General features: G+C 46.9%; 6 protein-coding genes across 6 annotated transcripts; 4 read left to right on the top strand and 2 right to left on the bottom strand.

Annotated features, from left to right (window-relative positions):
* Window positions 1–452: 452 nt before the first annotated feature.
* On the bottom strand, window positions 453–2,981 carry GCR1 (transcription regulator GCR1; the record flags this gene model as incomplete). The annotated part of the gene is made up of 1 exon (XM_037283360.1): window positions 453–2,981. One exon carries the CDS (start codon window positions 2,979–2,981, stop codon window positions 453–455), a length of 2,529 nt encoding a protein of 842 aa, XP_037139256.1.
* A 1,279-nt stretch (window positions 2,982–4,260) lies between these two features.
* Window positions 4,261–6,762, top strand: TAF5 (chromatin modification protein; the record flags this gene model as incomplete). The annotated part of the gene is made up of 1 exon (XM_037283359.1): window positions 4,261–6,762. The coding sequence occupies one exon, from the start codon at window positions 4,261–4,263 to the stop codon at window positions 6,760–6,762; it is 2,502 nt and encodes an 833-aa protein (XP_037139255.1).
* Window positions 6,763–6,810: 48 nt separating this feature from the next.
* GPI2 (phosphatidylinositol N-acetylglucosaminyltransferase) lies at window positions 6,811–7,638 on the bottom strand (the record flags this gene model as incomplete). Its single annotated transcript, XM_037283358.1, has 1 exon — window positions 6,811–7,638. The coding sequence occupies one exon, from the start codon at window positions 7,636–7,638 to the stop codon at window positions 6,811–6,813; it is 828 nt and encodes a 275-aa protein (XP_037139254.1).
* Window positions 7,639–7,749: 111 nt separating this feature from the next.
* Window positions 7,750–8,538, top strand: HG536_0D01000 (DUF5315 domain-containing protein; the record flags this gene model as incomplete). Its single annotated transcript, XM_037283357.1, has 1 exon — window positions 7,750–8,538. One exon carries the CDS (start codon window positions 7,750–7,752, stop codon window positions 8,536–8,538), a length of 789 nt encoding a protein of 262 aa, XP_037139253.1.
* A 431-nt stretch (window positions 8,539–8,969) lies between these two features.
* Window positions 8,970–10,637, top strand: PGI1 (glucose-6-phosphate isomerase; the record flags this gene model as incomplete). The annotated part of the gene is made up of 1 exon (XM_037283356.1): window positions 8,970–10,637. One exon carries the CDS (start codon window positions 8,970–8,972, stop codon window positions 10,635–10,637), a length of 1,668 nt encoding a protein of 555 aa, XP_037139252.1.
* Window positions 10,638–10,834: 197 nt separating this feature from the next.
* MSI1 (Msi1p) lies at window positions 10,835–12,076 on the top strand (the record flags this gene model as incomplete). The annotated part of the gene is made up of 1 exon (XM_037283355.1): window positions 10,835–12,076. The coding sequence occupies one exon, from the start codon at window positions 10,835–10,837 to the stop codon at window positions 12,074–12,076; it is 1,242 nt and encodes a 413-aa protein (XP_037139251.1).
* Window positions 12,077–12,137: the final 61 nt, after the last annotated feature.

Raw genomic sequence — 12,137 nt, 5'->3', positions numbered from 1 at the left:
CTGGCGCTCAGCCATGGTAGCAATGCCCATCTGGTCAAGTAGCGTCCTTGGAATTGCAACTGTTGTCAGGAGCAGCTTATACTTCCATCAAGACATATCGACAGTTAAACAATGCATATTGATCAGACCAGTTTGGTTAAGTGGGAAGAGCCGGAGGATGTAGGCACAGTTCGGATACTTCTGGATGGCTTTCCCCTGGATCTTAAACAAGCATCAGTATTTAACCAATTATAAAAGTTAATTTGCTAGAACGAGCCCACTGCCCTCATGAGCTGTGTTCTGGTAGTTCTCGGCCAGCAGCACCTCCATTCATTGACTTGACGGCGCGCACTCGGGGAACGCTTGATGTCCGAAGCGACCGTTCAGCCTGCAAGGCCTGCCGTTCGAGCGATTCAATCTCAAAATCCTGTAACATGCAATGGCGCGCGTCTCGATGTTCGCTCATTAGCTAGTTACACGGCGATTTTTGGCTTGTCCGAAGCACCTTCAGAGGGGTTATCCTTCAAATGCTGCCTTTTGCAGTACTTGACCTTTTCATCTTCGGTCATTGCCCTGAGGGTCCAGTCCTCGAAGTTATCGAAAATGCATATTTCTTTGTTTTCCTTGGTTAGGTTTTTGAAATACATTGACAGAGAGTTCAATGTCAGCGCGTTGTTGATCCTGAACTTCTCTAGGTCTGCAACCAAAATCTTTCTTATTTCCTCTCTTGATTGATCAGGATTAGTGAATCTACCAAGTTTTATTCCTCGGTCGCATTCATTTTCGATGTACTCTATAATGATCCTTCTAGTAGGGAAAAAGTGAGAATCGTCACTAACTTTCCAGCGTCTCCATCCATAGTCTTCTATCAAATTTTTGATGGATGGTTTACCATTTAAACCAATGTACCATTCGGTATAAAGATCCCAGATTGTTTTGTTTTCCCTTGAAAGCTTATACTTTATGTGCCTGTTTGGACCCAATTTCTCGCCTGTCTGTGAACTCTTTTTTGATGTAGAGATTTCCCTCTCGGTTGACAGTTTAGGAGAGAGTGATTTATCATCGCTGCTTCCAGAACTTTGGGCATCCCTAGAGACACTCATCCTCTGATCAGAACCAGGGTTTGACTTCGAAGCTGAACTGGGTGATTCTCCTGAAGCTGCGGCAACCTGGCTCGCTTGACTAGTAGGCTCTGACTCAATATTTTTTGCTGGCTCTTCGTTAGGTCGATTTGGCACAGATACCGACTGGCCCGTTTGTTGAGATTGCAAGGAGCTTTGGCCCGGGTATGATACGACTGAGTTTAATGGCAAACCCTGTGCAGCTTCGGATGGGGAGCCTGGTATGGCAAAAGTCGAGGGTGTTGCAAATCTGGATGAAAATCTGGAGGGAATTCCATTATTTGAGCCAGCTCCTGGGCCTGGAACGTTGGGAAACTTTGGGCTACCGATTGATTTTGATAATAGAGAGTCCAGCGCAGTCTGTGAAGGCGTCGCTTTTTCGTCAAACCTGAATCTCTTGTTGAAGGGAGAGTCAGGATTGGCATTGACAGTCGCAGGTCCCGGCGAAGGTGAGAAAGGTCCAGTGCCTGTTGGGGGGGCGGAAGTTGGAAGAGGTAACTTTCTCTTTAAAATGGGATCCTGAACATGCAAGCCGAGTCTTTGGTTCTGTAATTGTTGCTGTTGCTGCTGTTGTTGTTGGGAAGTAAACATGGATGAAATGGGATTGCTTAGCGAGGGAAACATATTCACAGGTGCCAGAAAAGATGCATCAGTCTGTTGAACCTGTTGTTGTTGCTGCGGTACTTGTGACACCGAAAAATTATTCGATGGTTGCTTGAGCTGCTGTTGCGAATTTTCAATTGACTGAACCAAACTGCTCAGCATCGAAGAGTTCAGGGTATTCCTATCCAGAATAATAACACCATTACCATCTATCGTTTGATTCTGCTTAAAGTCCTTGAGCGCAGAAGTCTGTTGGGTGGTAGAAATAAGTTGTTTCTGCATTTGCAAAATTTGATCACAGACCAATTGAACAGAGCTCAAGTCTGACCTCAAATTCGTTATTTGTTGGCTAAGTCGGATATTCTCTGTAGTAAATCTCCTGGAAAGCTCCAAGAATCGTGAATCATTATCATTAAACATGTCATTATCGTCATTATCATTAAGCTTGAAATTGTCGGGTGCCGCAGTGCGAGATTTGAATTCTTCATTGATGAAAAGGTCCGGGATGAATTTTGTGACAAACGACACTATATTGGGCAGTAGCATGGGATGATTTTGAAGATGTCTCAGGTCCTGTATTATGGTAGTTGCAAAAAATTCAAACAGCTCAATAAAGGAATTTAACTTGTAATTAGTTCTATCAATCAATAATAAATCCTGCTTCAGAGGGAACAACCAGGGAAAAATGAGGCCTATCAAATCCGGAGGTGGCTCGAAATATTTGGACCTTGAACATCTTGAGTTAGTGGTCGCTGTGTTCGCTAGATTACTAAGAATATTGGCACTGGAGTTTGTTATGAAGCTTGGATCCAATAATGGAATGTCATTGAATGTCCTGATGGATATAGGTGGATTTGGATGGCTCCATCGTATCACAAAATATATTGCCATGGCAAAAATGGGGCATCGCGTTATGTCCTCATCTCTGGAAATGGTATTAAAATATTCGTAAGGCTTTATTGAAGTGTTTTCGTTTAGTTTCCTTAACGTTATGGAATCAGGATACGTTTGATCCACAATTAAATCGACAACCTTCAAGGATTGTAATCCATCAAAATCAACTTTGAAATAACTCTGCAAAATGTACTGAGTAATGATGTGAAAATTAGAGCTAATATTTGTGTTGCTGACACGAGCCTGTTGGTCCTGTTTTTTCAAAAGGTTTTGCAATTGGTTAGAATTATTGATATTACTAGACTGACGATAATTTGGAACATAAGACGAAGACATCGTAGAACTCATCGGCGCTGTCCGATTCGGGAGATTTAGATTAACCATTTTATTATCTCAAAACGATAATCTCGAGCATCGTTCCACAACCCTCCCCGCCCGTCAAGAAGAGCCTTCCTCAGTTCCACCAAACAACTTCTTGTTTTTCCAAAAACTCATCCAAAACAGAAACTGTAACATACCATTTTATATTACTGGCGCCAATTTGACATCTACCGAACCGCTAAACTGCCAAGCACGGTTAAATTACTGGAACGTCACCTCACTTTCGATGAGCAGAAGCGTCTATTCCTGCAACTTGATTCCAACCGGAAATAATCGTGGATACCACTTTAGCCAATAATCCGCCAGACACCAAATAAACTGAATGGATACGCAATAAACTGACACCCAGTTACAGCTTTTTCCGACAAAGTAAATCTTTCTCTTCCTTCTCACCTCTTTCTTGCACACAGGAACCTGCTAAAGGGAAAACCAGCGTGAATGGCTATACAAGAAGCTGGTTCAAACGTCTCTTGCAATTAGGTAACACTCAATGGGGTTTTGATAATTTGAATGTAACCGAATGGATCAACTTCGTCATTGAAGGCAAATTGAAAAGAAGAATCCCGGTGTCTGGGCGTAACAAACTAGACGATTCTCTTCGTCAGAAATGCGGAGTACGGGGAAACATCATTACAGGAAGCCGCGAATTGTTCCGAGAAGTAACCCGGATAAGGGACTTGCTAACCGTTACCCGCTCATGGTTGGAGAGTTTCTGGTTTAGCCGCCGAGCACGTAGTTATTCTTCTGCTGGTTTAGCTCTGACACAATCTGGAGCTTTGCTGCAAAGCGTGGTTTGCATCAGCTCATCATGGCTTTCAAAACTGCTGGCTGGAAAGTTGGTCTCTTCCAACGCGCGGCTGGATGGTTCAGCCATCCAAACGTCCTATGCTCGCATGTTGATTGACCCTACCAATAGCTCTCGCTCTAGGAAAAGGTAGCGATTTGATTAAAACGGACTTTTGGGAAAGGGAAGGATGGAAGCTCCTGATAATGCGGCTTTCTGCTCTTTCTTCACGCTACTGTCGCTGCGATCGGCAGACCCAGGAACCACAGCTGAGACCCTAAAGTAGATCCATATCGAAGATTCAGAACCGTCTGAGAAGTTGCACATAGTTCAAATGTGTTTGAACCAAGTTCCCTCAAAAACTGCAATGACTGTTCGTTCAACATGACATCAAGCATTTCATCTCCAGGCCTGATAGACACATCTCACTAGTCTATATGATTCTTTAAGGTCTGAAAGGCTGAGAGGATAAGTTGAAAGAGGAGTGTAGGGACTGAAATGGCACAAAACACTCCGAAGCAGTCACAGCAGCAGTCGTCGCCATCATCGTCGGCCTCTCAGACGCCGTCCTCTTCTGGTATGGGAGCACAGTCAGCTCGGACAAACTCAAATGGCCAATCATCATCCCAAGGCCCGGGCGCCAGACCAGGGGGTCCCTTCTCAGCGTCGGACCTTAATCGGATTGTGTTGGAATACTTGAACAAGAAAGGTTACCACCGTACAGAGGCTATGTTAAGGGCCGAAAGTGGCCGGACGTTAACCCCACAAAATAAGCAGTCGCCTGCCAACACCAGGACGGGCCGGTTACCAGATCCAAGGTCAATGCCACCATCTGCAGAAAGAAATGCAAGGCCTGTGAGTAACCCTGTGCCTTCAAAGAGAGATGCTGATGACCAAACCGTCGTTTCCGTTGATCAGCTTAGAGAGACAACTTCACCTGAGAGTTACATTAGAGCCTATTCACTTTTAAGGAATTGGACCGATTCTTCCTTAGAATTTTACAAACCGGAGCTTCTGCATATCATTTACCCCATTTTCATCTACCTCTTCTTGACCCTGGTACCAAAGAGCCCACTTTATGCTCGCAGGTTCTTCGACAGATTTTCTGCAGATTTCAAAATTAGCCACGGCTCCGAGATAAATAGGCTGTTCAGCGTTAACTCCATCGACCATATAAAGGAGAATGAGGTCGCCAATGCCTTCCAAACGAACCGCTACAGAGTTACAATATCAAGAACTACGTTAAACCTGTTGCTTTACTTCTTGAACGAGAATGAAGGAGTTGGTGGATCTCTTATCATCAGCATTATAAATCAACATTTGGAGCCCAATATCGTCGATAGAGTCACTTCAAAAGATACTTTGGCTGACGGCATAAAGATTATAGAGTCGGAAAATGGCAAATCAGATATAACTTCAGAGATAAACTCAACAGTCGTCAAACTAGGTCCTTTCCCGAAGGATGAAGAGTTTTCAAAGGAGGTTGAAACCGAACTCAAGATCAAGGATGATCAAGATAAAAGACAAGGTCAGCAGGATGCTTCTGCTAGTGATAGAAAAACTCTGCTACAGGAGTACAGAGAAATGAATAATGAACCATATAATGAAGCAAACAATACGAGTACGATTAACGCTTCATCTGTATCAGCACCTAATGTTAAGGAGGAAGACGAAGAAAATAGTGAAACGAGGGAGAAGGAAGAAAGTGATGCCGCCAAAGAAAAAAATGACACTTCGAATATGCTACCGGCTCCAAAAGCGGGCGAGAAAAAACAGCCATCCCAACAACAGGCTGGAAAAGTAGCGGCAGCGACACCTAAAGATGCTATGATGGAATCCCCTTCTATTAGCTCTCTGCCGTTGCCAGTAAAAACTTCACTTGATCTGAAGCTTGAAATCCAGAAAGTCAGGGAGTCTAGGGATGCGATAAGACTCGATGACTTGCAGCTTGCGCTTCCAAGTGTTTGCATGTACACATTTCACAATACGAACAGGGATATGACAAGTTTGGAATTCAGTGACGACTGTAGGATGGCAGCGTGCGGCTTCCAAGATAGCCAAATCAAGATATTTTCGTTGGACGGATCATCGCTAGACAATAGGCTGACTGAAACTAGACGAAGCGGCAATAAACTGATTAGTAATGAAGATACTACCGCAACTATGATCGGACACAGTGGAACCGTGTACTCTACAAGTTTCAGTCCCGATAACAGATATCTTGTGTCGGGATCTGAAGATAAGACAGTAAGACTATGGTCCATGGATACTTACACGTCATTGGTAAGTTACAAGGGCCACAACCATCCCGTTTGGGACGTTGAATTTTCACCTTTGGGTCATTATTTTGCAACTGCATCGCATGATCATACGGCAAGACTCTGGTCCTGCGACCATATTTATCCTTTGAGAATATTCGCTGGTCATCTGAATGACGTGGATTGCGTGTCATTCCACCCGAACGGCTGCTACGTCTTCACCGGTTCTAGCGATAAGACTTGCAGAATGTGGGACATCACCACAGGGGAGTCAGTAAGGCTATTCCTTGGCCTATCGGCGCCAGTCATATCGACGCGCGTTTCTCCCGATGGTAGATGGCTCTCCACCGGCAGTGAAGATGGTGTGATCAACGTTTGGGATATCGGTACCGGTAAGAGGTTAAAGCAGATGCGCGGACATGGAAAAAACGCTATTTACTCACTCTCCTACAATAAAGAAGGTAATGTATTAATCAGTGGAGGAGCTGATCACTCCGTAAGGGTGTGGGACCTGAAGAAAGCCACCACAGAATCCGGTGCTGAACCCGAAGAGCCGTTTGTGGGCTATGCCGGCGATGTTACGGCTTCGATCAATCAAGATATCAAGGAGTACGGTCGGAGACGTACTGTGATACCAACCAATGACCTAGTTGCTTCGTTTTACACGAAGAAGACTCCAGTCTTCAAGGTCAAATTCACAAGAAGTAATTTGGCGCTGGCCGGCGGTGCCTTTAGAGACTGAAGACGGCAACTATCTCAAGAGCTCTATGTAGTGCTGCATGTAACTTTATTAATCCAGAATGGGCTTTTGTGCTTCCCAAACCCTCGACAAGCTTGACTCGTAACCTCGGTAATGGATCTGCCAGTACACAAACCACTGAGGTATCACGAACAAGTAGAAAAGGGCGAGACAGTCCAGTAACAAAATGTAGAGCCAGCCGAACCAAGTCTTGACAAAATAGTACACGCAAATGTGAGACAGTACTGAGACATACTTGTCCGAAAGCTTGATCAAGTTCGGCAGTATGATATTGATCTCGATGCAGCTCAACAAAAAGCAGAATACGTGTGTCGTTGACTTGAGTCTCGAAGCCAAAACAGTGACGATCGCCAGCAAGAGGTTGGTGGAAACGTTCAAAGGCGGGCTGATGCTCGCGGTCGACAGCGAACCCAGGTAAGCGATCGTCAGCCAAAACGCCAAGATCCAGATGGAGTCCGACGCTGTGGTTTTGGATAGCGATTTCAGCACTGGTGACAAAGTCAGCATTGCAAAAATTATAACCAGCGATGCCTTTATATTCAATGCTCTTCTCTTGTCGGGAGTTCTGTTTGTAAGACAGAGCACGACCGTGGTCATTCCCAGTGCCAGCGGAATTGGATTTATCCTGTTCTCTTGCAGAAGGGTGAACACGATGTAGATGAAGAGCGTATTCAGCACTTTGTTGTAGAAATTGAACAGGTTCCGTCGTACCTTCTTCGTCGATGTGGCGTCTTTCGACGGCTTAGCACGCTTGCCGTTGTATCGCAGACCATTGATCAATCGGATAAAATCTGGATCCGTGTAGTTATCTGGATAGTCCTGTTCGATCCATAGCAGCCGCCTCCAGGGTTCCTTCATCCGTGCCACAGGGTTCAACACCCTTTTGCTCTACTTTGTATCCGTCAAGCTGCGATATTTGATCCGCTAGCGCAACTCGATGAGCAGAGACAAAGAGCCAAACGCCCAACAATGCCTAGATCAGTGGTTCCCAACTTCGAGAAGACGCTCAGCAACGATGAGGAAGACGAAGAACCAGGTTCCCGGAATCTACGCTACATCGCAAGGACTATCCCGACCAACACTCCGTTCTTCAAGTATTCGGGCCCGACAACGAGAGGACCCCCCGGAGAAGCACCCTCCGTTTCCGAGAAAGACGCCTTCAGCAGCTTCCTGGCCACACAGGTGACCAGAAGCGTCACGGAGCTGCCCTCCGCGGCAGCCAAGACCCCAGAAGAGTTCGACGGCGGGTCACACGAGGACCAAGACCACGAATACCAAGACGCAAGTGAATTCCGCACGCCAGGCGGTCCAGATCACAACACCGCAACCCGAGACTCCCACGGCCCAGACCACTACGGTTGTCTCGAAGCTGAACCCATCAAAGACAGCCAGGACCGCCTCTGGACCGAGATCGACGCGCTTGACGACGTGAAGCGCCTGGCAAACGACGTGAACCTGTATGAGGAATTCCCGCCAGACTTCGAACAAGAACTGACCAAGATCAGGGCCTCTCATGCCCATCTTCTGAAAGCAATGAGGGACAGAAAGGCCAGAGTAGAGGAAGAAAGACGACATCAAATCACTACCAAGACAGACTCGCGCGCCAACATCGCCGGCGAGACAACTACAGCGACCGCCGGCACGGCAGGCAACACTTCTGGTCGCATTAATCAAGACTACATGGGGGCCACGGTCAAAGCCGATGAAGACAAGTACGTCCAAGAGATGATAGAGAACATCAAGTCTATGACTAAATAAGTTTACTTTTGTTGAAATATTTTACTGAATGATTGGCGTTTAAGCAAAGGTGTTTTGAGCATGAATTTTCATTCACTTAGCCAGTCTAGCCTTGAGTTTGGCCAACTTTAAATTTTTCAGATGATAACGATATATCTTTTCGCTGCTCGGCTTCCACTAATCGCGGAAAAACTCATATACAGGCAGCCGAGCGATTTACAGGAAGCTAATGAACAATTCGACTTGAAGAACAAGGTGACATGAACAGCGTGCCAATTAAAGCTGGGAATTGAATGCCATGAGGATAGCCTCCTGATATATAAATGCTTCTGCAAGAAACGGAGGCCAATTGAACGGAATTGGGGAGTGCTGTTTGGTTTAACGAGGATTAGTTTACTCTGGGACGGCCAATCTCGTTGTGTTATACCCAGATTGCAAGAAAACCAAAGACAATGGCTTCTCAAAACACTTTCTCAGACTTCAAATTGGCCAGCGAGCTGCCAGCTTGGTCCAAGTTGCAACAACTTCACGGAACTGTAGGCAAGAGTTTGTCTGTGAAGGATGAATTCCAAAAGGACGCCAAGCGTTTTGACAAGTACTCGAAGATTTTCGAGAACTACGATGGGTCGAAGATCTTGTTTGATTTCTCCAAGAACTTGATCAACGACGAAATTTTGGCCGCTTTGGTGGATTTGGCTAAGGAGGCCAAGGTTGCCGAGTTGAGAGACGCTATGTTGGCTGGTGAACACATAAACTTTACAGAAGACCGTGCCGTGTACCATGCGGCTTTGAGAAACAGGGCCAACAAGGTGATGAAGGTGGACGGGAAGGACGTTGCGCCTGAAGTGGACGCTGTGTTGCAGCACATGAGGGAGTTCAGCGAAGAAGTGCGCTCCGGTGCCTGGAAGGGTTACACGGGTAAGAAGATCACCGATGTTGTCAACATCGGTATCGGTGGTTCCGATTTGGGTCCGGTCATGGTCACCGAGGCCCTCAAACACTACGCCGGCGACATCAAGGTGCACTTTGTGTCGAACATCGACGGTACCCACATTGCTGAGACTTTGAAGGTGGTCGACCCTGAGACCACTTTGTTCTTGATTGCTTCCAAGACTTTCACCACTGCTGAGACCATCACCAACGCCAACACCGCGAAGAGCTGGTTCTTGTCCAAGACCGGCAACGACAAGGCCAACGTCGCCAAGCACTTTGCTGCGCTATCGACCAACGAGGAGGAAGTCGCCAAGTTTGGTATTGACACCAAGAACATGTTCGGTTTCGAAAACTGGGTTGGTGGTCGTTACTCCGTCTGGTCTGCCATCGGTTTGTCCGTTGCCTTGTATATCGGTTACGACAACTTCGAGGCTTTCCTAAAGGGAGCTGAGGCTGTCGACAACCATTTCGCCCAAACTCGTTTGGAAGACAACATTCCATTGTTGGGTGGTTTGTTGTCTGTCTGGTACAACAACTTCTACGACGCCCAAACCCACCTGGTCGCCCCATTTGACCAATACCTGCACAGATTCCCAGCTTACTTGCAACAGCTTTCGATGGAATCCAACGGTAAGTCCGTCACCAGAGGCAACGTTTTCACCAACTACTCCACCGGTTCTATTCTGTTTGGTGAGCCAGCTACCAACGCCCAACACTCTTTCTTCCAGTTGGTTCACCAAGGTACCAAGTTGATCCCAGCTGATTTCATCTTGGCTGCTCAATCACACAACCCAATCGAGAACAACTTGCACCAAAAGATGTTGGCTTCCAACTTCTTCGCTCAGGCCGAAGCCTTGATGGTCGGCAAGGACGAGGAGCAAGTCCGCTCTGAGGGGGCTACCGGCGGATTGGTCCCACACAAGGTCTTTTCTGGTAACAGACCAACCACTTCCATCTTGGCCCAAAAGATCACCCCAGCTACCTTGGGTGCTTTGATTGCTTACTACGAGTACGTCACTTTCACCGAGGGCGCCATCTGGAACATCAACTCCTTCGACCAATGGGGTGTTGAATTGGGTAAGGTCTTGGCCAAGGTTATCGGCAAGGAATTGGACTCCAGCGAGAAGATTCAAGCCCACGACGGTTCCACAAATGGTTTGATCAACCAATTCAAGCAATGGTTGTAAACATCTCGGATCTTGGATATATGAAATGATTTAGGTATTATATAATTGAAAGGAGGATTAGTAGTTGCTCAATTCCATGATTGATCCATTTTACGGGAAACTTATGGTGTCTTTGACGTTGGCTTCGTTGCGGCTCGAAATTCAATTAAGATCTTAACTGAATCGCACTTCAAGAATACAGGCTAGACGGCCAAGATATGTCGCAAGAGAATGATGATATCCCTGGTAATCAACCAATAGACGAGGAAAGGCAGCAGCGTTATATTAAGTGGAAGAAAAACACCAGGCTGCTCTACGATTATCTCAACACAAACAGCAGTAAATGGCCTTCACTAACGTGTCAATTCTTCCCGGATCTGGACACAACCACGGACACCCACAGACTATTGCTATCCTCCTTCACATCATCGCAGTTACCTGACGATGAATCGCTATATATTGCAAAGATTTCGACTCTGGGGCACCTCAGCTGGTCGTCGTTGAACAACTTTGACATGGATGAGATGGAATTCAAGCCCGACAACTCGACAAAACTGCCTCCAAAGAACCTCGTCAGCGAGATCTCGATACGGTTCCCCGGTGGCGATTGTAACAGGGCCCGCTACCTCCCACAGAACCCAGATGTCATATCCGCCGCATCCTCGGATGGATCGATCTACGTCTTTGACAGAACGAAACATGGAACCACCGTTAGTCGGTCGGCTACACCGAAACCGTACGAGATCAGACTGTCGACGGCGTCTGATATAGTTCATGTCGACCAATTAAACGAGGCAGTCTCGCTCGACTGGAATCGAAGGAAAGAAGGTTTGCTTGCCTCGTGTTACGCTGGCGGCCAAATACTAGTATGGGATATATCGCAGTATGCGCGCTCCAATCCACTGATAGACACGCCTGTGTGCTCGTTGCAGTTCGATACTGAAGGCGCCAACGACGTTACTTGGATGCCCTCGCATGACTCTCTGCTGGCTGCCTGCGGCGAGTCCAATACAGTTGCGCTCTACGATACAAGAACCGGGACCAGCGTGTCAGCCACACAAGCGCACCTCCACGCCGGCGGTGCCAATTCATGCGATTTCAACCCCCACAACGACTTCCTTCTCGCCTCTGCAGACGGCAATGGGTCGCTAAACCTGTGGGACATAAGAAAACTCGACCGTTCGCCCATACAGACAATAGTGCACGGTTCCTCGGTCTCTACAATCAAGTGGAACCCAAAGATGGAGACGGTCATCGCGCTGGCAGGCCAAGACGACGGTCTTGTCAAGCTGTGGGACGCCGCAAGCGGCCAACTCATCTTTACCCATGGAGGCCACATGCTTGGTGTCAACGACATCGCCTGGAGCCCGCACGACCCGCATCTGATGTGCTCGGTGTCAAACGACAACTCAGTCCACGTCTGGAGGCCTTCGTCGCACCTAATTGAAGCTCAAAATTGACAATATGGCAATATTTAGGCTCATCGAACCGTATTATCCAAAATTCACGTGACCACAGGCC

The sequence above is a fragment of the Torulaspora globosa genome, chromosome 4 (assembly GCF_014133895.1).
Source record: "Torulaspora globosa chromosome 4, complete sequence".
NCBI lineage: Eukaryota > Fungi > Ascomycota > Saccharomycetes > Saccharomycetales > Saccharomycetaceae > Torulaspora > Torulaspora globosa.
Note: the sequence above shows the minus strand (reverse complement) of the source record. Positions and strands in the feature narration are given on the sequence as shown.